At 44.1% G+C, this 23096-nt stretch overlaps 4 protein-coding genes across 4 annotated transcripts, besides 47 other annotated features; 3 read left to right on the forward strand and 1 right to left on the reverse strand.

Annotated features, from left to right (window-relative positions):
* Positions 1-4917: part of a mobile genetic element that runs on past the window's edge.
* Positions 94-116: a tandem repeat.
* Positions 209-4317: a mobile genetic element.
* Positions 212-4386: a mobile genetic element.
* Positions 227-4386: a mobile genetic element.
* EKO05_0002437 (uncharacterized protein) lies at positions 244-4392 on the forward strand (the record flags this gene model as incomplete). The annotated part of the gene is made up of 1 exon (XM_038947503.1): positions 244-4392. The coding sequence occupies one exon, from the start codon at positions 244-246 to the stop codon at positions 4390-4392; it is 4149 nt and encodes a 1382-aa protein (XP_038793103.1).
* Positions 1319-4314: a mobile genetic element.
* Positions 1586-4206: a mobile genetic element.
* Positions 4843-4917: a tandem repeat.
* Positions 4918-4964: a tandem repeat.
* Positions 4965-5111: a tandem repeat.
* Positions 4965-5553: a mobile genetic element.
* EKO05_0002438 (uncharacterized protein) lies at positions 5241-5414 on the forward strand (the record flags this gene model as incomplete). The annotated part of the gene is made up of 1 exon (XM_059635915.1): positions 5241-5414. The coding sequence occupies one exon, from the start codon at positions 5241-5243 to the stop codon at positions 5412-5414; it is 174 nt and encodes a 57-aa protein (XP_059491898.1).
* Positions 5485-5781, reverse strand: EKO05_0002439 (uncharacterized protein; the record flags this gene model as incomplete). Its single annotated transcript, XM_059635916.1, has 1 exon — positions 5485-5781. One exon carries the CDS (start codon positions 5779-5781, stop codon positions 5485-5487), a length of 297 nt encoding a protein of 98 aa, XP_059491899.1.
* Positions 5554-5608: a tandem repeat.
* Positions 5609-6043: a mobile genetic element.
* Positions 5624-5695: a tandem repeat.
* Positions 5696-5738: a tandem repeat.
* Positions 6043-9209: a mobile genetic element.
* Positions 6108-6135: a tandem repeat.
* Positions 6365-6424: a tandem repeat.
* Positions 7569-7684: a mobile genetic element.
* Positions 7569-7714: a mobile genetic element.
* Positions 7967-8283, forward strand: EKO05_0002440 (uncharacterized protein; the record flags this gene model as incomplete). The annotated part of the gene is made up of 2 exons (XM_059635917.1): positions 7967-8122; positions 8245-8283. 2 exons carry the CDS (start codon positions 7967-7969, stop codon positions 8281-8283), a joined length of 195 nt encoding a protein of 64 aa, XP_059491900.1.
* Positions 8905-8927: a tandem repeat.
* Positions 8927-8998: a tandem repeat.
* Positions 9210-9211: 2 nt separating the features above from the next.
* Positions 9212-9324: a tandem repeat.
* Positions 9236-9663: a dispersed repeat.
* Positions 9352-9796: a dispersed repeat.
* Positions 9654-9882: a tandem repeat.
* Positions 9855-9882: a tandem repeat.
* A 7-nt stretch (positions 9883-9889) lies between these two features.
* Positions 9890-13112: a mobile genetic element.
* Positions 11210-11253: a tandem repeat.
* Positions 12035-12043: an inverted repeat.
* Positions 12035-12106: a mobile genetic element.
* Positions 12098-12106: an inverted repeat.
* Positions 13113-13425: a mobile genetic element.
* Positions 13190-13225: a tandem repeat.
* Positions 13426-14571: 1146 nt separating the features above from the next.
* Positions 14572-16451: a mobile genetic element.
* Positions 16452-16662: 211 nt separating this feature from the next.
* Positions 16663-16782: a tandem repeat.
* A 52-nt stretch (positions 16783-16834) lies between these two features.
* Positions 16835-16854: a mobile genetic element.
* Positions 16855-16991: a dispersed repeat.
* Positions 16903-17250: a dispersed repeat.
* Positions 16992-17248: a mobile genetic element.
* Positions 17215-23096: part of a mobile genetic element that runs on past the window's edge.
* Positions 17281-17284: a direct repeat.
* Positions 17285-17747: a long terminal repeat.
* Positions 17285-23096: part of a mobile genetic element that runs on past the window's edge.
* Positions 17618-17689: a tandem repeat.
* Positions 19804-19823: a tandem repeat.
* Positions 20933-21024: a mobile genetic element.

Genomic DNA, 23096 nt, shown 5'->3' on the forward strand with positions numbered 1-23096 from the left:
CGCCTAACTGCCTCCCAGCCAGCGCCCAGTGCTAGCGCCCCTGAACAGGCCTCACGCCGTGAGGGCAGTGCCAGTAATACTCCTAATAACCCGGCTGCTGCTGCTCTAGCTGCTGCCCCTAGCTCCCAGTATAGTGATAACCCGTTTGACGACCTGCCCGAGACAGTCCTTGTAGGGCTCCAACAGGACACCACCCCGCTCCTGCGACGTCGTCCTGATGGTGTATACTACGATATTGGCAGCATGCAGGTGCCCTGTTCAGCCTGCGGCGCCTTACACTGGATAGATGAGCGGAAGAGCACTACCTCTGTAACAGACCCGCGATTTACTCTCTGCTGCCTGGACGGCGAGGTCGACCTGCCAGCCCTCACACCGCTGCCGTCGTACCTGTATCAGCTACTCAACACGAATACTCTAGCAGCGCGGCACTTCCGTAAGGAGCTACGGGCCTACAACGCTGCCTTTGCGTTTACCTCGGTAGACTGTACACCTACCAGCCGTGGGGCGCAGGGCCCTGGCGTGCAGGTGTTTCAGATCCACGGGGCCCTATACCACCGCAGCGGCCCTGTAGAGGTTCTTAAGGGAAGCCTGCCGCAGTACGCTCAGCTATACTTTTACGACCCACAGTACGCTGCCAACGCCCGCCACCAGCGGAACAGCCACTTACAGCTCCAGATTCTCCAAGATCTAACGGCAATGCTATATGAGATCAATAACCCATATATATCTATATACCGCACAGCCCAGGATCGGCTCAACAGTAGCGCTGCAGACGCCCGCGTCATACTAACCAGCAGGCTTACACTAGCCCTAGAGACTGGGCAGGACCGCCGCAGGGAGAACGTACCTACTAGCGATGAGCTAGGCCTAGTGATACCTGACGCAGCAGGTGCAGAGACGTCCCGTCCCATCGTCCTAGCGGCCCGTAACTCCAGCGCCCTGTTTACTATCAGCGCCGCCCACCCATCTTACATGCCGCTACACTACGCACTGATGTTTCCCCACGGGGATTCTGGGTGGCGGCCGGGGCTAACGCTCCGTAACCAGGACGGATCCCGTCTGCAGACGTCGCTGACCCAGCAAACCTACTATCGATACTATCTACACCCCCGCCCTGGGCAGACTACAAATCCGTTCCGCTTCTACAGGCTGTTTCAGCAGTACGTTGTGGATATCTGGGCTATCTGCGACCAGGCCCGGCTGGCCTGGATCCGAGCAAACCAGGCACAGCTGCGGGCAGACCTGTATAGCGGTGTTGCTGATGCCGTTATGGGCAACAACGACGCCCAGGCAGGCCCTGTTGGACGCCGCGTTGTCCTGCCGTCGTCCTATCTAGGCAGCTCACGATTTGTCAGCCAGTGCTATCAGGACTCTATGGCTATCGTCCGTCGATATGGCCGCCCTACCCTGTTTATCACTTTTACAGCTAGCCCATACTGGCCAGAGGTTGCCCGTGAGCTCCGCCCTGGGGAGACAGGCCTGAATCGGCCTGATCTAATCTGCCGGGCCTTCCATCTGAAGGTGCAGAAGCTAGTAGCCGATGTGAAGAGCAACCTGTTCGGCACCCATCTGGGCCACGTGTACACGATTGAGTACCAGAAACGGGGCCTGCCCCATATACACCTGCTGCTGTTCCTGACCCTACACAACCGCGAGGCGTTCACAGATCCTGTAACAATTGATAGCACTATCCGGGCTGAGATCCCTTCCCCTGTGGATGACCCAGACGGCCTGCTTACAGAGGTTGTACGGACCTTCATGCTTCACGGGCCATGTGGGGAGCACAATCTGCAGGCCCCGTGTATGGTGCCTCAGCGCGACAGCGCCCCGCCGCGGTGCTCTAAGAACTTTCCCAAGCGTTACTGCCCATCTACAGTGGTCCATGAGGACGGGTACCCTGAGTATCAGCGCCGGGATGATGGCCGCACGCTTGCTGTACGGTGTAAGGGCCGTATTGTACACCTTGATAACAGCTGGGTTGTCCCGTATAACCCTGGTCTGCTCCGTAAGTACTGGGCCCATATCAATGTAGAGGTTTGCGGCACTATCCACGCTATCAAATACGTCCACAAGTACATCTACAAGGGCACTGACAGGGCAGTACTAAACGTCTCAGAAGCAGATGAGGTTAAGCAGCATCTAAACGGGCGATATATCAGTCCATCTGAGGCTGTTTGGCGGCTGTTTGAGTACCCAGTACACATGGAGCGGCCCACTGTAGTGCCCCTAGCGGTCCACCTACCGAATGAGCAGATAGTTACGTTCCCTGCTAACGCTACCACTGCAGAGTTATCAGCCCGCCTGGAGCGATCTGTAACTACGCTTACGGCGTTCTTCCAGCGCAACGCTGACCATGAGTATGGCCGTGAGGTCCTATATCAGGACTATCCATCCCAGTTTGTTTGGCACCTCCCGTCACGGACCTGGCACGTGCGTCAGCGCGGCACTGCGATTGGCCGCATGTACTTTTGCAGCCCGCTACAGGGTGAACGGTTCTATCTACGGCTTCTCTTGACTACCGTACGGGGTCCACAGTCCTACGCGGACCTGCGTACCTTTAGCGGCACAGAGTATCCTACTTTCCAGGCCGCCGCAGCTGCCCGCGGGTTACTGCTACACGATGGAGACTGGGTAGCCTGCTTCCAGGACGCCGTTACGTTTGCCACAGGCCAGGCGTTACGGTACTTCTTCGTTGCTGCTCTCTTAAATGGGCCTGTTACAGATCCAGCTGCTATCTGGGCAGCCTTCCAGGCGGATTTGTGTGACGACTTACCTGAGGCTGCTGCTGCCCTGCTAGTATCCGCAGATCCAGACGCGTACCTTGACTACGGCCTGTATCTGATAGAAGGGCTGCTGGCAGAGTCTGGCAAACGTCTTACGGATTTCTCACTCCCTGCGTGCCAGTTCAACTGGGGAGTACGGCTGCAGAATCAGCTTCTTGCCGCTGAGCTGGCCTACGATACAGACGGGCAGGACACTGCCTTCTGGGACACTGTTACAGGGCTGAATATGGACCAGCGCGCCGTATTTGATGCCGTTACTGCCGCTATTGAGGCTGACCACAGCACTGCCCACTTCTTCGTACAGGGCCCAGCAGGCACAGGCAAGACGTTCCTCTGGCGCTGTATATGTGCCTACTATCGCTCTACAGGCCGGGTGGTCCTGTGCGTTGCGTCGTCGGGTATAGCTGCTGTCCTGCTGCCCAGCGGCCGCACTGCCCACTCCCGTTTCCGGATCCCGTTGGATATCCACGACGATTCCATCTGCCCTGTTGCTCCAGGCTCGGAGCTTGGGCGGCTGCTGCAGGCCGCTACTCTAGTTATCTGGGACGAGGTGCCTATGCAGCACCGTTACTGCTTTGAGGCAGTCCACCGTATGCTGCAGGACGTCCGTAGCTCCCCTGCCCTGTTTGGCGGCCTCCCTGTAATTGCCAGCGGCGATTTTGCCCAGATCCTACCCGTCGTCCGCCGGGGCCAGCGGCCTGCCATCGTCAACGCCTGCCTGCAGCAGTCTACGCTCATATGGCCGCACATGACCGTACTGCACCTGCGTCAGAATATGCGGGTGCTATCTGGGGCTGACAACACCTGTTTTGCAGCCTGGTGCCGGGGACTGGCTACCCGTGAGATGGATGGCCTGATCTCCATCCCAGACTGGATGACCGTCTACTACAGCCTACAGGGCTTCCTGGATCACGTCTATCCGCCGCACCTCCTCCAGCAGGCTGCTGCGGACTATCAGGTCCTCAACGGCCGTGCTATACTGGCCGTACGGAACGACGCAGTGGCTGTAATCAACGCCGCAATGCTTGCTGCCTTCCCTGGTGAGCTAGTAGAGCTGGTTGCAGTGGACTCTGCTGAGGTTGAGGACAATACAACACAGGATCTGCCTCCCGTAGAGCTGCTGCAGTCCTTTGAGCCCCCGTCACTGCCCCCGTCACGCCTTCTGCTTAAGGTAGGCGTACCAATAATGCTTCTACGGAACCTGTACCCAAGCCAGGGGCTCTGCAACGGTACCCGTTTAGCGGTTACACAGATATCCTCCCGCTGTATCCAGGCCCGCATCCTATCTGGCGAGTTTGCAGGCCAGCTCCGCCTGCTGCCACGTATCAGGCTCACTTCAACCAGTAGAGAGCTCCCGTTTATCGTCAGCCGGGTCCAGTTTCTAGTTCGCCTCTCCTTTGCAATCACTGTAAACAAGTCACAGGGCCAGTCACTCTCTGTTGTAGGCGTTAATCTGCGTCATGCTGTGTTTACACATGGCCAGCTATACGTAGCTATGTCCCGTGTAACTACACTTGCAGGCCTGTCAATCCTGCTGCCAGCACCTGATACTAGCGATGAGCCATCCCGTACGGTCCCTAATATCGTATACCCAGAGGTGCTCCTGTAGCCAGCCACAACCTACTAGTATATCAGCCCGCCAACGTCGCCGCTACCAGTATATTAGCCCGTCAACGTCACTGCCACAACCTACTAGTATATCGGGCTAACGGCTATCAATAGTACGTCACCGCCTAGTTATTCTGCCGTTACAGGTGCTATTGTGCCCGCAGGTTGACCTTCACCGTGAGCTTACAAACCCCCCGCGTACCAGTATCCAGCACGAATCAGGCCACGTACAGTGACCGTACAATCCAGATACAGTATAGCCACAGGCCCTATAACATTATTTGATGGCTGCCTATTCACTGTTTTGGCCCGACAAACAGAATATACTATTCACGGTGAGCTACAACACCAAAATATCGCAGGTCTTGGCAGCCGCTAGCTGGCTGCGATATACTATATAGGCAGCCGCCCTCCCCCCGTTTTACTACTCTCTAGGTCATCAATATGGACTCCTCCGCCCCCGCCGACGACGTCGCCGCCCCCGCCAACACCGCCGCCGCCGACGCCGCCGCTGCCCTCGCCGCCCCCGCCAACACCGCCAACACCGCCCCCGCCAACACCGCCAACACCGCCGCCGCTGACGCCGCCGCTGCTGCTGCTGCTGCCACTGCTGCTGCTGCCACTGCCGCCGCCGCCCTCGCTGCCGCCCCCGCCCTCCCGCCGCTCCCCCCTGCCCCCGGCCCGCCCACCGCCGCCGCCCTGCTCGCCATGCCGCCCGCCTCGCGGGCCTGCACAAGGCTGGCTTCTCGGCCAGTCCAGCGCCAGCTGGAGTTCCGCGCGGGCTACGAGCCCAGCAAGTTCAACCTCGCTGGTAAGTAACCCCCTGTAAGTGTCCTGTAGAGCCCTGTAATGACAGTAAGCAGTTCGGCAGCAGAACCTCGAATCTGCGCTCGCGCAGGTTGTCGGCCGCGTCGCCCCCACCGAATGCGACTCCTGCCAGCGAGCAGCTGGCCCGTATACTACCTGCGTGGTAGTTACAGGCCAGCTGCTCGACTCGTGCGCCAACTGCCACTATGGCAGTGAGGGCGCCCGCTGCTCCTTCCGCCGTAAGTTTACAGCCTCCACATTCCCCATACAGACCTTATTGACCCTGCTACAGCCACGCCCGCCCCCGTCGTCCCCGTCCCGCCATCGCCACCCCCTCCAGGTCCCGCCGCCAGGTCGCTGCCGCTGCCGCTGCCGCTGCTGCTGCCCCTGCCCCTGCCGCTGCCCCTGCCACCCCCTCCAAGAAGCGCCGCCGCACCACCGCCACCCCTGCTGCCTCCCCCGCCGCCGCCGCCGCCGCCACCACCGCCACCGCCTCCAAGAAGGAGAAGAAGAAGGAGAAGAGGAAGAGGAAGAAGAAGAGTAGGTTACAGGCCTGTAAAAGAAATCTACTGGCTGCTAACATTTTTTATAGAGGTCTGTAAGTGCGTACGGGACGTAAAGAAGTCTGTAGCGGCTCTAGAGCTTGCTATGGATTCCTCCTCCTCAGAGGACAGTGATGAAGATGATGAGGATTAAATAGTTTACAGGTCTGCACATGAATAAAACAGTGTTTACAGTGCTATTTACACTCCTGTTACTGTTGTGATTTTCCCTTGCTTACTAACTCTCTACCCCGCTACCCCTGTAAACGCAAAGCTCTGCACCCGCTGGCCCAAACACTGGCATCTGAAGCTATCGTCGTAGTCAACTACGTTGTTTATGGTGTTGTTAATGGTGATAGACGTCGCTGGCGGCGGCGGCGGCAGCGGCGGCGGCGCCTAGTACTGCGTTTGATCTGCCAATTGTCGCGATAGGTGCTGAAAGTAGCTGCCCAGAGGCGCTATCTGCGCGTTGTTGTGAGGTTGTTAGGGCAGGTAGAGAGGATTGTAAGCTATTAGTGGCAGCGGTTAATGGCTTGGGTGCCTATACGACGGCGGAGGCGTTATAAAGTAAGGCTGCTGCTACAGCAGAGGCGTTACAAAGTAAGGTTGCTGCCGCAGCGGCTAGCGAGGCGTTGGCGATGGATGAGGTTGCTGCCGCGGCGGCTGGCGAGGCGCTGGCGATGGATTTACTGGTTGTGAGCTGATTACTATAAGATTCTTAGCAGGTATTGCTTGTACTAGGTCCATCTGGCGCGGCATCAGCGCCTAGGTTAGCGCTGAGGCACTGGGTATATTGCCATTAAGCCGCTCAAATAGCGATGGATCGCGACAATTACCTTGTCTGCCTGAGCCAGCTGTGTGGCAGCGAGCCTTGTTGCGTTTTTGACGCTCAACACAAGGCTCTAGAGGTCTTGATAGCGGCGGAATTGTTGCAGATTGTGTTGTTATAGATTGTAAGCAATTAACCCACCAGTGTAGGTCAAAATCGCTAGGTTGTAGCGAGCCCGATCGCTCTAATATTGCAGCAAGCCTGTGCTAATAAGGTATGCCAAGCGACTGTGTATAAGTGCCTGTACAGGGCTTCAATTAGTGGTTTATAGAGTCGCGGAGTCGCAGATCGTTACAGGCGAGAGAGTACTGTTTTGCTGTCAAAGCCAGCGCGTGGCGAGTAATCCGAGTAACAACGCCAGCAAAGATAGGGTGCTGGCAATCAGCTCAGATACCTCGATTCTGCATGGAATTAAGGTAGTTAAGGTGCTCTAATTGCTCTGTGTACAATGATTTGAGCTTGTAAAACAACTAAAGTACGTTAGCAGTGCTGCTATTAAGCCATAATTTGATAACCTGGTGTGCTCCTTCAACCTTGCTTGTTGCAAGGAGGTCATAATGGAGGTTCTGGTTTACCTAGTAGTTAACAAGCTTGTCTTTGTGGTAGCCAAACTAGTATCGATCGAGGTACCCATAGGCGGCTGGGGAGAGTTTTTTAATAGCAGCAAAGTTAAGCTTGTATTCCTCCTCTGTTTTTAAGTATAGAGTCTTGTAATAGAGCTCTGTAAACGTCAGCGTACTCTCTGTATCTACCCATCTTGTCCCTTCACAACAACAGCCAAACTGAGTTGTTAAGACCTGCCTAACGTAGCTGAGGACGTCCTTGTTCATGTGCCATCTACACATAACAATCTTAGGCCAATTAAACACTAAATTAAGCGCGTTAATAGCAGCTAGGTTATTGTCTGTGATAAACAGGCGTATATTAATACCCTCTGCGTTAAACAGCTTATGTAACTGGTTAAAAACCTATTAAAATGCTGGCTTATCCTTTTAACGCATAAGGACAACCCCAAGGTAGTTTGTACGATTGTTGCTGTTTAAGCCTACTAAATTAAGCATTAGCATGCTGTATTTGTTTGTCTTAAAGGTGCAGTCGAAGAGGAGGACGTCTGGTGACTTCTTGAAGTTCGTGAGGCATTTAGGGGCAATTATGAGGAGAAATTCAATGTGTTGTTGCGCGTTAACCTCTATTCTGATATATCGTTAGTTGTTTTTGGCCCGTGCAGCGACTGTGCAGAGTCCGTGCAGCAACCGTGCGCGCGCAATCCAGCCAATTAGAGGCCACCGTTTCAATATTAGATCCTCAACACTATGGAAATATCGTGAGATTGCACATACTGATACCACCACCCACACTTGTCCATCTCTAGCACCAACTGCTTCACCTTTGTTTTTATGCCTAGCTTTATCCTTAAGGCCTTCCGATACTCGTTGCGGACGTCTTGCCGTGTCCAACTTTGTCCTAGAAAGGCTGCCTTAATCGCGCTGAGGGCGGGTGCAGCCCCTCTAGAGCTCTGGATAATAGAGACAACAGTTACCCGCTCCTCGTTGGTAAGCTCTCTTGTCTCTCTTCTGTTCTAAGCAAAGACAAACCTGTCCTTAACAGGAGGATGGTTGTGTATACACAATTTGCGCTCTTCTATATATAGGACTCTCCAAACTAACGTCTCTAGGTTTCCGCCATCATCAGCAGCCAGCCAAAACGCTATTAGACAGTCAGTACGCGTGCTAGCAGCTCCGCAACGCTTAACTGCACTGTTACTATTATTAACTCTCTTTAATAGTATCTTATGTTGCCCAGCGTTGCTGCAAGCCATCTGTAGACGGTAACGTCCTCCTCTTAACCATTTATCACGCCTATATAAGACACCGTAGTCCTTTGCCTATTAAAGCACTGCAGCTTCTGCGTTATCTAGGGTCTTGTACAAGGCCTCTAGAGGCGGCTTATGGTCTCGGAGTTTGTACAGAGTGTTATCCCACAACCTATCAAGGTCTACTTCAGCGACTAGTAGGTTGCGGCGTTGACGTTTTCGAGCTCTATAGGCGCGTCGACGGACTGTGCAACCAGGTACAATATCTCTAGCGTTGTTGTGATCGCTAGGAGTCTCTGACCTGTCCTCTTCTTCACCTAACGCGTCGCTAACAGCAGTACTCTCTCCAGCAACACTAGACGCTGGTGTTGCTGGCCGTGACAGCCGCAAGACGACAGAATCCTTATCCGAAACACCCCAATCGCCAGGGGACAGCAATCGCGACAGCGAGTACAATTGTGCGCCCTAGGCCGCTGGCGGCAGCGACGACGACAACGACAACGGAGGCATGGCGATAGCGTTAATAATAACAACAACAACAACAAGATAGAGATGGCGATAGAGATGGCAATAGCGTTAATAATAACAACAACAAGATAGAGATAGAGATAGAGATGGCTGACGCGTTAATAAGGCCTCAGATGAGGCGTTAAACGTTGCGTTAAGCGTCACAAAAGTTATGTAAGACGTATCACCTTTAGCAAAACGCTCTAACAGCTATATTTGTATAGTAATTAAGCTATTTCAGGCACTTAGGCAAGGCGGCGCGTCTTGGCTGCCTTATAGGGGCGTACGTTACCATATATAGGGGTGCACGTTAACAACTCCCGTAGGGTAGGGGTACCTCTAGTGTGGGGTAGGGGTAGGGTACAGTCTGCACGGACCAGGGGTAGGGGTAGGGTAGGGTAGGGTTTAGGGTAGGGTCTGTAGGGAAGAGGTAGGCCTAAGTAGGGCCTGTAGGTGTCAGCGTGTAACTCTTTCGCTAAAGCAGTTATTGCAAAACCTTGTACTACAAAAATGTGGAGCAAGACAAGCGCTTTTAAACGGTTTATATACTGTGAGATTCCGATCAAAACTGGTAGAGCTAGAGCAGTTGTTACGTAGGCCTACGTAGTAACGACCTAGGATTTACACAACAACTGCTGTAACTCTACCAGTTTTGATCGGAATCTCACGGTATATAGACTGTTTGAAAGCGCTTGTCTTGCGCTACATTTTTGTAGTACAAGGCTTTGCAATAACTGCTTTAGTTAAAGAGTTGGACGCTGACACCTACCCTACCCAACCCCTACCCAACCCCTACCTAACCCCTACCTGTACCCTATGTAGACCCTACCCTACCTCTACCCCTACCCCATATAGACCCTACCCTACCCCTACCCGTACCCCATATGGACCCTACCCTACCCCTACCTGTACCCTATGTGGACCCTACCCTACCCCTACCCTCTTAGCATGGAATTAGCGTGATGTACCCTACCCCTACCCAACCCCTACCCTTTTGCCACCGTATTATAGATAGTGTAGTTCTATTATTCTGTTATAAGTGTAGCAGAGTGATATGCTACTAGGCGAAGCACCTTCCTATGCCATTAAGAAAGGCAGCTGCCTAGCGCCTTACTAGAGTAGTCTACCTCTAATAGTGTGTCTTACTTAGGGTCCTACTAGGCTAGGACTAGTTCTGTTATAAATGCGTTCTTTAGCTAGTAGAACGCCGCATCCTCCTCCTGCCTCTACCTAAACAGGATATCCTTCCCTGTAAGTTAATTAAGTAGGGCAGCAATATTAGAGAAGGCTAGGATAAAGTCCTAGTAGAAGTTAGTAAACCCTAGGAAACTATAGACCCTGCGTAAAGACTATAGGGCTTCCTAATTATAAATAGCCTTAACCTTCTTAGGATTAGAACAAATATCCTTTCTAGCTTCTATAATATATCCTAGGTAGTATACTTCCTTTATTGCAAATACGCACTTCTTAGGATCTAGATATAGCCCTATATCGCGTAGGAGCGTAAGGACTCTGCTAACCTTCTCTAAGTAGTCTGTCCTAGACCTACTACTGTAGATAAGGACATTATCTAGGTATACAGTAGCATAGTTGCCTAATATCTCCTAAAGTGCGCTGTTAATGTAACGCTAGAAGGACGCTAGTGCTCTAGCTAGGCTAAACAGGCAGACTAGCTACTTAAAGAGCCTAAAACAGGTGCAGAATGCAGTAAGGTGCTTATCTCCTTCTGTAACACAAATCCTGTAAAATGCTAAATAGATATTAACCTTAGAGAACTAGCAGGCACCCCCTAGTGTACGTAACATCTCCTTAATAAGAGGAAGCAGGTACTAGTTAGTAATTATAATACTATTAAGTGCGTAATAGTCTAAGCATATACGCTACCTACTAGAGGACTTTTTAACTAGCAGGACTAGAGCCCCTACTAAGGAAGAGGAGGCGCAGATCTACCCCTTATCTATTAGTACTAACACCTATTTCTATAGCTTAAGTAGCTGGTCCCTTAGCATGTTATACAGAGGGCCCTAGGGTAGAGGCTCTTCCTTTCTAGACTAGTCACGTTATAACTGTATATAGTAATCTATCTAGCCCCTATATAGGGGAAGGCTAGAAGCCTTACTCTTATTAAATAGGTCCTAAAACTAGACTAACTTAGGGGGAAGAGGGTCTACCTCCTCTGCTGTCCCTTGCGCTCCTAGGGATTAAACTAAGAGGATTTTAGTGATGTTGTAGAGGCTTATAGAGACAAACTAGTCCCTAGGTAGGCGCTCCTAGAGCCTATTAGCTAGGGTCTTGTTAAACTTAGTTACTAATAGGAGAGCTATGTAAATATTTACTATATACTATAAGGACTTATAGACTATAAGGTTCCCTATATGTTATATCTTTAGTATGCCCATTTCTATATTAAACACTACGCCCTCTTGCTAGAGCTAGGGCTTCCCTAAAATAATATCCTAGCTTAGACCTAGCACTACATAGGCTATAGCCTACAAGTGCTACCTATCTAAGTTATACCTAAACAGGACTAAACAGGAGATTATAGACTTCCTACTAGTGCCTACTACTTACGCTAAGCGTTATAGCAGCACCTTAATAAAGTCTCCTTCTAAGCGCGCAGTAAAGTTATTACTTACTATGCTAAAGCATTTATACCCTAAGTCTACTAGCGTATTAGCCTAAATTGCCCTATTAATAAATAATAGGACGTAGAATAGGGGCTTATCTATAGAGGCTGTAATAGCTCCTCTAGTAGCCTGTAATGCCCCTGTACTAGTAGTCTCCTCTGCTAATACACTTCTACAGCGCTCCTAACTTAGACTTACATTAGAAGCAGCTAGTTTCCCCTATGCAAACCAGCCTCTTCCTTACCTAAGATTATTACTGCCTACACTGTAGTTACTACTGCGTTAGCGTAATCCTAGCAAATATGTCCCCCTTTACTGCAACAGGTATATAGGTTAGCCTCCTAGTGTTACTAAAATACCTTATTAGGAACCTACGTAGCCTAGTTAGGAGCAGACTACTTCTAACCCCTACGCTTAGTACTGCTGCTAGTGCAAACTGCAGACATAACTATTATCTTAACGTTACTATCCTTATTACACTTAGGCAGCGCCTAGGTAGGGATGTAGTATAGCTGGTTTTCTATAGCTATAGTCTTAACGTCTATAGTAATAGACTTATACTCTACAACAGCTACGTTATAATCTATAGAAGTTACTTCTTAGTTTATTACTATATTATAGATGTTTGCGTTTAGAGCCTAGCAGAGCTTTAATAGGCGCTGTTCTCTGTCCTAGTAGAGGCTGCTACTTTACACTAGTAGCTGCTTAAACTAGATAAAAAAGTCTAAGAATAACTTGTTTGGACCTTAACAGACGCTTTCTAGTTTTGCCTAGGCCTGTTCCTAGCTGTAGTTGTTGCTGTAACAGAACTCTAGGTATGCTAGGAAGTCCTCTAGGCTCTACACACCTTAGGTACCTCTAATCTTATAGAATAGGGCTATATCTTATTACACAGACGTACTAAGCTAGGACTATATAAAGGTAAATATGTCCTATAGCCTACTAATAAAGGATGTATCTACCTGTATCTTATATTCTATTATAACCTACTACGCCTTAAATAAGGATTTATCTCTAGTAAAGGCCTTGCCTATAGGAAGAGGTTTCGTATAGGCTGTAGACGTCTGTATAGAGGCATGCAGGCCTAGAGTAGATGCTAAAAACAGCGCTTTATAAGGTAGGTTAGGCGCTAGGGTAGATATTAATAGGTACGGTGTTGCTCCTAAGAAGGATAATAGGACTATAGACGTAGGTCTAGTATAGGCATTAGCTGTTTATGCTAGAGACTCTATAAACGCATGTATATTAGAGTTATTATATTTAAGCAATACTATATACTTATTAGTAGCAGATAAGGCTTACTATAAGTTTGTTATAAACTGTAATATCTAGGCTATAAATTCCTAAAGGGTTAAGGAGACAGATTTGTCTAAGGGGTTATTCTAGGAGCTGGCTAACATAGTACAAGTGCTAGCTAATCTTCTAGAAGAAGAGATATAAATGTTATAGACTAGCCTTAGGGTAGGATATAATAAGGGTTAATATAGTATTATATCTCTTAAGAAGGTAACATATTACGTGTTCTTCTAATATGTCTGTAGGGCACGTGACTGCCCTGTCTCGCTTAAGGCTTAGACAAGGTCTAAGCCTATAACAGGTTAAAAGCAGAAAGCTAAGGAAAGGCTTGTTGCTATCTAGTAGGGATAGGATGTTTTGTTAGTTGTTGTGTTTGTTAAGGTAAGATTTTAGAAGATAAGATAAGATAAGATTGTTGTTGTAGGGGAGGTCTGTGCTCTGCAAATCTAAAAATTTTTGCAACAGATTAGGTTGGATAACCAGGCAGCGTGCAGCAACCAGACGCCTAGAGGCTCTAGGAAGCTCAGGATAGTATATCCTCGCTAGGTTAAGATAGATTCTGATGTTTTTTCGGTGTGCAGGGCCCTATGTCGAAATTTTGCTTTGTCGTGTGGGTCTCGCGTGGCACGAAGCTTAGGTAACGCAGAAAGTCAGGGTTTGGGTCACTCCAAAGGATCTCGGCGCCGCGCTCTGGACTACAGCGGTGGGCGACGTACACTATACGGGCTAGTTTTAAACATGCTACTCATGTTCTCTTCGAGTTTGCAGAACTAAAGAGCGTTTTTGTGGTCATCTTCCGTGCCGTGCCAGCCTCAAGTCTTAGATTCGGTTTTCAGGTTGCTTTCCCATGAACTCTACAGATAATGCCAACCAAGCGCCCATGCAGCATCTAGGTCACTTAGTGTCGTGGCGTAGAGGTGTCGTTGACCGCGGCACAGCGCGTCATTCCATATCTTGTTATGTAGACCTTCCCATGGCGGCTCTTCGACAGGCAGGGGAGTATCTGGACGGGAGAATTGGCCCGTGAATGCGGTCGTCGAGAACTCGAATGTGTCCTCGGTATCGAGGCCAGCTGCCGGTCGGGAGAGAAGGACTGTGCCAAAGACAAGCCGTGCCAGAAGCGTAATGGTGGTAAATAGAGTCCCTGACGATATATGTGATGTGGACTAACTTGATTAAGTACGACGAGGAGTTCTTGAGTATCTACATCGTGCGGAAATGCGTGTTGATTAATGAGCTGGCCAATCCGAGCGCTATAATCTTGGCGAACAGTCCCCATGCTAACACGCGTGTGACAGTAGCCAGCATAGGTGCAACTAAGCCCTAGCTTTTGTTAGCTATCTATACTTTCAAACCTACCTTAAGGGTCTGCTAAGGCGCAGGTGAAGGTAAATGACGACATGTGCAACGTAGAACAATCTGAAGATGCAACGTTTCCGTCCACTACACTACAATAACCCGCTTCAACATCTTAAGGATTTTTCAAACATAATCCTTCCTTTCTGCCAGTATAGTGCTAAGACAAAGTACAATAGCCAAAACCGTAGCGCCTGCATTTGAATCATCGGCGTGGTGGGAGAGGCGGCGCCCTTTTTAACATCACGATAACTTAATAGTGCAACTTAAAGCTGTAATAGATCAAAGATATTAGTACAAGGCGTAACATATACATCTCCTATGTCCTAGAACTATAAATCGCATATACTAGCTTACACAAGACTACTTCCCTTTAATATTTACCTTAACGTGTAATAAAAGCTAACGTACTCCACGGGTGAGCGGATCAAACGGGTGAGCGGATCACTCTGCCAACACCACACTAAACCTCTACTATACCACGCAATGCCTTAATAACAACATTAATCTACACCCTTAAGAGAAGCTGTAATACAGCTTACGCTCTAGGTAATTACATAAGATGTAACACTTACCCTATAACGCACTGTAGCTATATATAATACGCCTTATAGTACACTATATACTTAATATATAAGATAACCTATATAAGCTAATTATACACCAGTTTAACAGATTATAGACTAGACTAAGGAGGACGTAAATGCTAAGTATATCCTTAAGCTAGATGTATAAGGATTTACCCGTTAGCTGGCTACTGTAGCTAATATAGCTAATTCTTTACGTACTAAGCATAATATAGGCTATATTAGCATAAACTAGCCTAATATATGTATTAAGTGCTGCCCTAACCTTAAAGTAAAGTTTAATTATAAGTATAACTATAAGAAAGCCTTCTATAAGGATCTAGAGATCATTTAAGGCTAGTTTAGGCTTATAGTAAATGTTAAAGCTAAGTAAAGTATCTAGAATAATAATATATATAACTTTAATAAGACTGGCTTTAAAATAGGCTAGAAATTAACAGGAGCAGTTATTATAGGCTTAGAGCGTTAAGGACAGCTAAAGGTAGTGCAGTAGGGCAACTATAAGTAGATAACAGTTATACAGGGCATTAATAGTATAGGGTAGGCTATTCTACCCTTTATTATCTTTAAAGGCTATAACTACCTCTCTACCTAGTACAAAGAAGACAATCTGCCCTATAATTAGGTTATTAGAGTCTCTAAGAACAGATAGACTACTAACAAGCTTAGTCTAGACTAGTTAAAGCACTTTAATGCCTATATAAAGACGCGCACCTAAGGAGTATACTAGCTGCTTCTTATTAATAGCTATAAGAGCTATAACTTCCTTAACTTCTAATAATACTATAAGGAAGTAAAGATTATTACACTGTATATACCTCTATACTTATTACACCTCTTACAGCTACTAGATATAGGCTGTTTTGCCCCTTTAAAGAAGGCGTATAGGCGCTAAGCTAAGGATCTTATATATAAATATATTACTTATATTACTAAAACTAAGTTCCTACTATACTTTATAGGCGCCTATAAGGAGATATTTACTTCTAGTAATATCTAAGGAGGCTTCTAAGGCGCTAGAATAGTCCCCTTTAACCTAGAATAGGTTATAATAGGTCTTAATGTCTGCCTACGTACCCTACTGCTACCTCCTGTAGAAGATGCTCCCTAGCAGTCCTAAACCCTAAGTAATACCCTGCAATTAGGGTTGCAATTAACGCTAGTTTAAGAGAGGATTTAAAGGCATGTAAGCAGCTTACTAACTTTAATAGTTAAGGCCTTTAGAAGGCTTACTAAAGGTGTAGCTATTATTGCGTATAAGCTAGTGTTAGCTAAAAAAGAGATTACTAGGCTTTAAATAGCAAATAAGGCTGCTATGCAACGCAAATAAAATAAAAGAAAGTAGTTATAGGAGGAGGGGGTCCTAACAGCTAAGGAAGGCCTTTAATTAACTACTCTAACTAAGTTTAGGGTGTGTAGTAATAGTAAGAAGGTAAAGAAGTAAGTACGCGCTAAAGGAGGGGAAGTAACCTAAAGATGCTGTATAAAGTGCTATAATATTAGACATAACTTATATATATATAAGAAGGCTATAGAAGATATTTCTAAATAATATTATATACTATACTACTGTATATAAGGCTAAAGTAGGCTAATGTAAGCTGTAATAGGGTAGAGGTTTAGTGTGGTCTTAGCAGAGTAATCCGCTCACCCGTTTAATCCGCTTCCCCTTAGACTACGTTAATAAATATTACTTATCTATGTTAATCTTCTTCCTTTACTAGCTATTAAGCTATAAGGATGTTTATTACCTACATAAATCTAGTCTTATAGTTGATAAGAATGCAGCCTTATAGTCTCTATATTTTTTAATATAAGTTTTAATTTCTAATGTTAGGGGTTAAAAAAGCCTTCTAACGAGTGTGTGTTTGCTCTATACTCTAACAGGAGAAAGGTAGAGAAGGAGGAGAAGAAGAAGAAGAAGAAGAAGAAGAAGAAGAAGAAGAAGAAGAAGAAGAAGAAGAAGAAGAAGAAGAAGAAGAAGAAGAAGAAGAAGAAGAAGAAGAAGAAGAAGAAGAAAAAGAAGAGTTAAATTTTTCTTATACGAGATAGAGTCTAGTACTAAACTATACTCTAATATTACATATGTAGATCTAGTATAACGTACCCTACAGGCAAGTTAGTTACTAGGCAAGTCGGTTACACCGTCACTCTAAAACCCCACCAAAAATTACGAAAATTACAACTCTGTATCTCAACAACTACGTGACAAGATGTTCTTAGATTCTTAGAATAGGGCTACACCTATATAAATAAGAGTATATAAAAGTGTTAGAGCGCTAGACTCTAAAATTTAGAAGCTATTAAGAGATTATTATTCTATAGGGGTATATGTAAGCTATCTTTATATTTATTACAGCTATTAAGCTAAAAATCCAATAAATGCCTACTAATCTTTATCTAATACTATTATAAGAATTTAAAGAGAATCTATTATGTGGTTATTACAATTAAGGGATGTAATATCTGTAATTTTTGGTGGGGTATTAGAGTAACTGTTGAGTTTCACACTTTAGACAAAGTCCGTAAGTGATCGTTCGATTGGGTCTTAGGGATAAGTACGTGTAGGGGTTCTTAAGGGGTAGTTGTCTAGTTAAAGACTGTAGCAACTAGGGGTTTTAAGGAAGAGTATAGAGTAGACTATCTGTTTTGCAAGCAGGGTTAAGATATTCTAATAACAAAGTTAATTAACAAAGTTAAACAAAAACTATAAGGGTTATGTTCCTATAAACTATATACTTTAATAATTATAGTAGTAATACAGACTAATTAGTGTTGTGCATTCTCTAATTACACTAAGCACTAATTACACTAAGTACTAATTATACTAATTACGCTAAGCCCTAATTAAGTTACGTGTCCTATTAGTTGTTAGCTAAGTGCTAACACTATAATTATTACTTACTTGTTATTTATTCTGTTATTATAATTACTGTGCTGTAGCTACTGTAATTAGACAAATCCTTCCTGTGTTCTGTAGATTGTAACACTATCCCCCTTCTGTCTTAGCTTAGTCTCTTAAGCTTATTTATATAACGTAGGGCCCTTCCTTAATTATTAGGTAAGTCTTAATAATGCTAAAACAACTAACTATCTTAAGTTTAGCTCGCTGTTATTGTTTATATAAATTTATTAAGTCTTTTAAAGAAATTTTAGTGTAAAAATGCAAAACTTATATAAAGCATAAATAAGTGTGTAAGGTTTACATTTAATCTATAAAATGTAGCAAGTGTGTTTGCTTAGGGCAACGTTGTAACATAAAGGTAACTTAATCTAAGTTTAACTAATTAGTGTCTAAGAAAGAGAAGGCACATATGCGTATAAAAGAGAGTTATAAAGTATAAACTTAAGCGCTGTATATATCTAAAAAAGCTATAAAATACTTATATATAGCTTATACAAATAAAGAGCAGTTACAATAATAAATAGATTTATTAGACTATTATACTAAGGAGGCTATAATAGTAGAGGAGCGCAGTATTAAAGAGTAAGAGTGTTAGGCGCTGGGCCTAGAGGTACCTCTGCCTGTCTTAGCGAGCTACTATAGGGCTAGTCAGCCAAGACTATATAAAGGTGTTAGAGGTTATTACTAATACTCTAGTAATTAGTCTTATTACTACACACTACGTACCTTAATACACCTACTATCCTCTTTAACCCTATCCTCCCTTATAATTGCTTTATATACTCTTTATATTCTAATTACTCTTATATTATAATTAAAGATATACCTAAGCTACTATAAGTCTTAAACTAAATTATCTAGGCTTACTGTCTTTAGAGAGGGACTAAGACAACCTACCTGTAGGAGAGCTAGTAGAGCGTGAGGTAACACCTCCCTCTGCAGATAAGGAGATACCTTAACAGACACTAAGTGTCTATAGTGCCTTAAGAGGATCTGTAGGTCCTCTAGGTGGTATACCTTACCCTAGAATTTGTATCTGTAGGGCAGCTTTAGCTAGAGAAGGCTAGAATAGCCTAAAAGTAGGTAATTAATAACAGGAGTTAGAAAACTTACGTAAATAGTTGTAAGAGATAAAAGACTAAGAGGAACTTTCTTCTCTTTGTAAACTTAGACGCAAATACAACAAAGGAGATCTAGTAATAATCCTATCCTTCTAAAAAGTACTAGAAGGAGTAGAGAAACTATAATCTTCTCTATCTGTAAATCTTCTATAACCTAAAACCCTACAGAAGTATATAAAGCGCAACTGCGCTAAATATAACTGTTAGGAAAGAGATTGTAAGAGATACTTCCTCTAATCCCTAGTTAATTTCCTTACAGAGGAATAAAAGATTAACTTTAGCGTAAGGTACCTCTTAGAGAACCTAAAGATGTTATAGTAGGACTACTGTATAACTAACTGCTATAATCAGCTAACCTAGGAACTAACGTAGTAAGAGCTAAAAAGAATTATACTAGATACTCTAGGAATGCTAGATAAACACAAGTAAGCAGCGTACAAATCCTTAAAGTAATATAAGCAGTAGAAATCTTAGTCCCCTATAGATCTGTTAGACTTTATACGTCTACTATAGGAGAAACTAGGCAACTTATATATGCTAGAGCTTTAAGTCCTAGAATATACTACTGTACTACTCCCTAGCATATAAAAGGACTTGTTTCTTATCCCCTACAATTAAAGGGACACAATCCCAAAGGTAGAAGAACAAGCTAACATTATTAACTAGAGACTAGGTTATTATGGCTAACAGCTACCTAAGAAGACTCTAGCTAAGGGCAAGATAACGAACAAAGGACTATAGAAGCGCTAATTTAGTAACTCTAGGTTAGAGGGGAACATAAAAACCCTAAAAAAGTTGTTTAAGTCTAAGAAGTTCTGCAAGGAGCTAGTAAAGGGCAAAAAGGGCTAAGATAGGCTACATAAGGCCTAAAACGCGTGCCTTAAGTGCAGAGAAACTAGTTACTACTACCCTAACTGCCTAAAGCTAAAGTTAAATTAGAAATACCCTGCTTTAGATAAGTTAGGAAAAGACAAGGGGCCTAAGACCTAATCTCCTCTCTTGTAGCCTATATTAAATTGTCTAAGAAGAAGAAGAAGGAGAATATCTCTCTTTATAAGGTAGTGTACCTAGAATATATATGCCTACTTACAGTTAAAGCATCTATAGGCAACGCAGAGAACATAGAAGCCCTAATAGATAGAGGGTTACAACTAAACTTAATTTTAGTTCTCCTAGCAAAGGAGCAGGATCTAGAGGTTACACTATTAAATAAAATAGTGGCTAAAGGTGTAGGCAGAGCAGAATTGCCTATCTACAGAGTAACTACAGTAGAAGTATCTATTATTAACTCCTGTAGAAGACAGGAGGTCTAATAGATACCTTTTGTAGTTACAGACCTACAAAGGTATAAGATATACCTTAGATTACCCTAGATTAACTAGACAAACCCTAAGCTAAGCTATTTAAGCTGGCGTATGCTCTTCTAAGGGAAGAAGTATAGGGACTCTTCTAAACTAGAGAAAATGGTGTTAGAAGATACTAAAGAGTTTAAACGCACTATAAGAAGTCTCTTAGTAGACGTTTATATGTGTATAGTGAACTTAGTAGGTACATACAACCTAATATCTGCTAAAAAGAGCCTAATTCTAGGAGTGTATCGCAAATATGCGCACTTAGAATTAGAGGATAATGCTTAGGTCCTACTAGAGCATAGAGAGCACAACCTAGCAATTAATATTGCAGAAGAAGCTACTTCCCCCTACTAACTGTTATACAGGCTATCTGCAACAGAATTAGAGATACTTAGGAAGTATCTAGTAGAATATCTACAACGTGGCTAGATATAACACTTAAGGTCGCTAGCAGGGGCGCCTATTCTCTTTTTAAAGAAGAAAGATAGTAACCTATAACTGTGTGTAGACTATAGAGGTCTAAACAAGATAACAGTTAAAAACTACTATCTATTGCTACTAATTACAGAGGTACGAGAATAACTAGCGCAAGCTAAGTTCTATACTAAACTAGATGTACGTAAGGCGTATTACTATATCTAAATTAAGGAAGGGGACAAGTAGAAGACTACTTTTTAAACTAGGTATAGACCTTTTAAGTATACAGTAATGCTGTTTAGACTTATAAATACTCCTACCTAATTTTAGGCCTATATAAATAAGTTACTAATAGGATTAGTTAATATAACTTATATTATATATCTAGACAACATATTAGTATACTCTAAGACAGAGGAAGACCACGTTAGACACGTTAAGGAGGTCTTAGAGAGGCTTTGCAAAGCAAACCTCTATATGCGCCTAGATAAGTATAAATAGTACTGTTAACGTACAGAGTACCTTAGGTATATAGTCTTACCTAAAGAGGTAAGCATTAACCTAGACAGGGTTAAAACAATCTAAGAATAGCTAATCCTGCGCACAGTTTGTAATATCTCAGTATTTATAGGCTTTATAAACTACTATTAGAAGTTTATTACAGGGTTTTCTAAATTAGCCTTACTATTAACCTAATTAACCTAGAGAGGGCTAAATTCGGCTAAATCTGGTTAAGCAATAAAGAAGAAGGAGAGTTAGCCTCTTAAGCTAAGTAAAGAATCCCTATAAGCTTTCTAGAATATAAAGGACTTATTTATTAACGTACCTATCTTAGTTTATTTTGTACCTAGGAGGCAGACTAGAATAGAAGTAGATGCCTCTAGAGGCGCTATCTTAGGAATCCTCAGTTAACTAGTCCCTAGAGAGGGGAAGCTGGCCTAATAGAGGCCTGTAGACTTCTATTTAAAGAAGTTAATCTAAGTAGAGTATAACTACAATACTTATAACTAGGAACTTCTTGTAATTGTCTAGAGCCTACAACATTAGCAAAGATACTTAGACAGTACCTTCTTTAAGATCCTAACAGATTACTAAAACCTAAAATAGTTTATAGAGACAAAGGTCCTTAGCTATTAGTAAGTAAGGGCATACTTAGTATTATCTATGTTTAACTTTGTAATTACTTATTACTTAGGGTCTACAAACCCTGTAGATAGACCTTTACAGCGTCCTAATTACATAAGAGAGGTGTAAGACCCCTTATAAAAGTACAATAAGGCTTTTATACAACTGCTTTAGGAGATCCTAACTAGAAGGAACCCTAATACTCCCCTAGTAGCAGCTATAACCTATTGTTTGTCTGTAAAAGGAGGAAAGGACATAAGAGACCTTAAAAGGGAAGAATTAAGAGAGAACAGTTATACAGAGCTAACAACAGGCTTAGACAACACAGACGAACTCTCTAGCACTAAAAAAGAGTTAAGCAACGTTAAAATAGGACAAAATAACCTAGAAAAAGACAATATAGCTAAGGAGAAGCGTATCTTGCTTATAAGGCTAAAAGATAAAGTGTAAGTAATTAAAGAACGTTACAATAACCTAATGTTAGGACACTTTGGAGCACAAAGGACCTCAGAGAAGATTCAGCGCAGATATATCTAGAAGGGCATTACTAAGGACATATCTAACTACTACCATAACTGCTTAGTATATAGGAGATTAACTACTACCTAACATAAACTGTACACGTTATTATAACCTTTACTAGTACTAAGCTAACTATAGGAGGACGTAACAATAGATTTTATTACAGAATTACCTTCTAGTAAGGTGGCTAGGCTGGTGTATAACTCTATACTGGTACTAGTAGTAGTGTGTAAATTAACTAAAATGTTACACTATATACTGGCTATAGCCAATTAGGATAGAAAAGACCTAGTATACACCTAGATTAGAGAATTTATCTGTTTACACAGCGCGCTAGCACAAATCATCTTAGATTAGGGGCTGCTAATAAACTTAAAGACGTAGGAAACCTTTAACTACTATTTGAACTTAAGACAAGTCTTAACGTTAGCCTATTATCCCTAGACAGATAGCTAAATAGAAAGGCAAAATCAGACTCTTAAACAGTACTTATGCTGCTACTATACTCTAGAATAAGATAATTAGGCCCTATAGATTTTAATTGCAGAATATGTATATAATAATAGCATTTACGCATCTATAAAGGTAATACTCTTCTAAGCCTGTTACAGTATAGATCTAAGGGGCACAGATTAGCCTACTTTAGTATTAAAAGGCGGAGAATCTCCCCATATAAAGGAATTAGCTGCTAGAGTTATTGCCTTACAGGCTACCTGCAAAGCAAATATAGAAAAGTTAAACAAGTATTAAAAGAAACACTTAGATAAGAAACAACTACTAGCACCCTTTAAAGTAGGCGACAAAGTACTAGTCTGTAGTAAGAACATTAGGACAGTACGCCTAAAAAAGAAGCTAGACTAGAAATACCTAGGACCTAGGACTATTATAGACTAGATTAG

Source organism: Ascochyta rabiei, chromosome 3 (assembly GCF_004011695.2).
Source record: "Ascochyta rabiei chromosome 3, complete sequence".
NCBI classification, from domain to species: Eukaryota; Fungi; Ascomycota; class Dothideomycetes; order Pleosporales; family Didymellaceae; genus Ascochyta; species Ascochyta rabiei.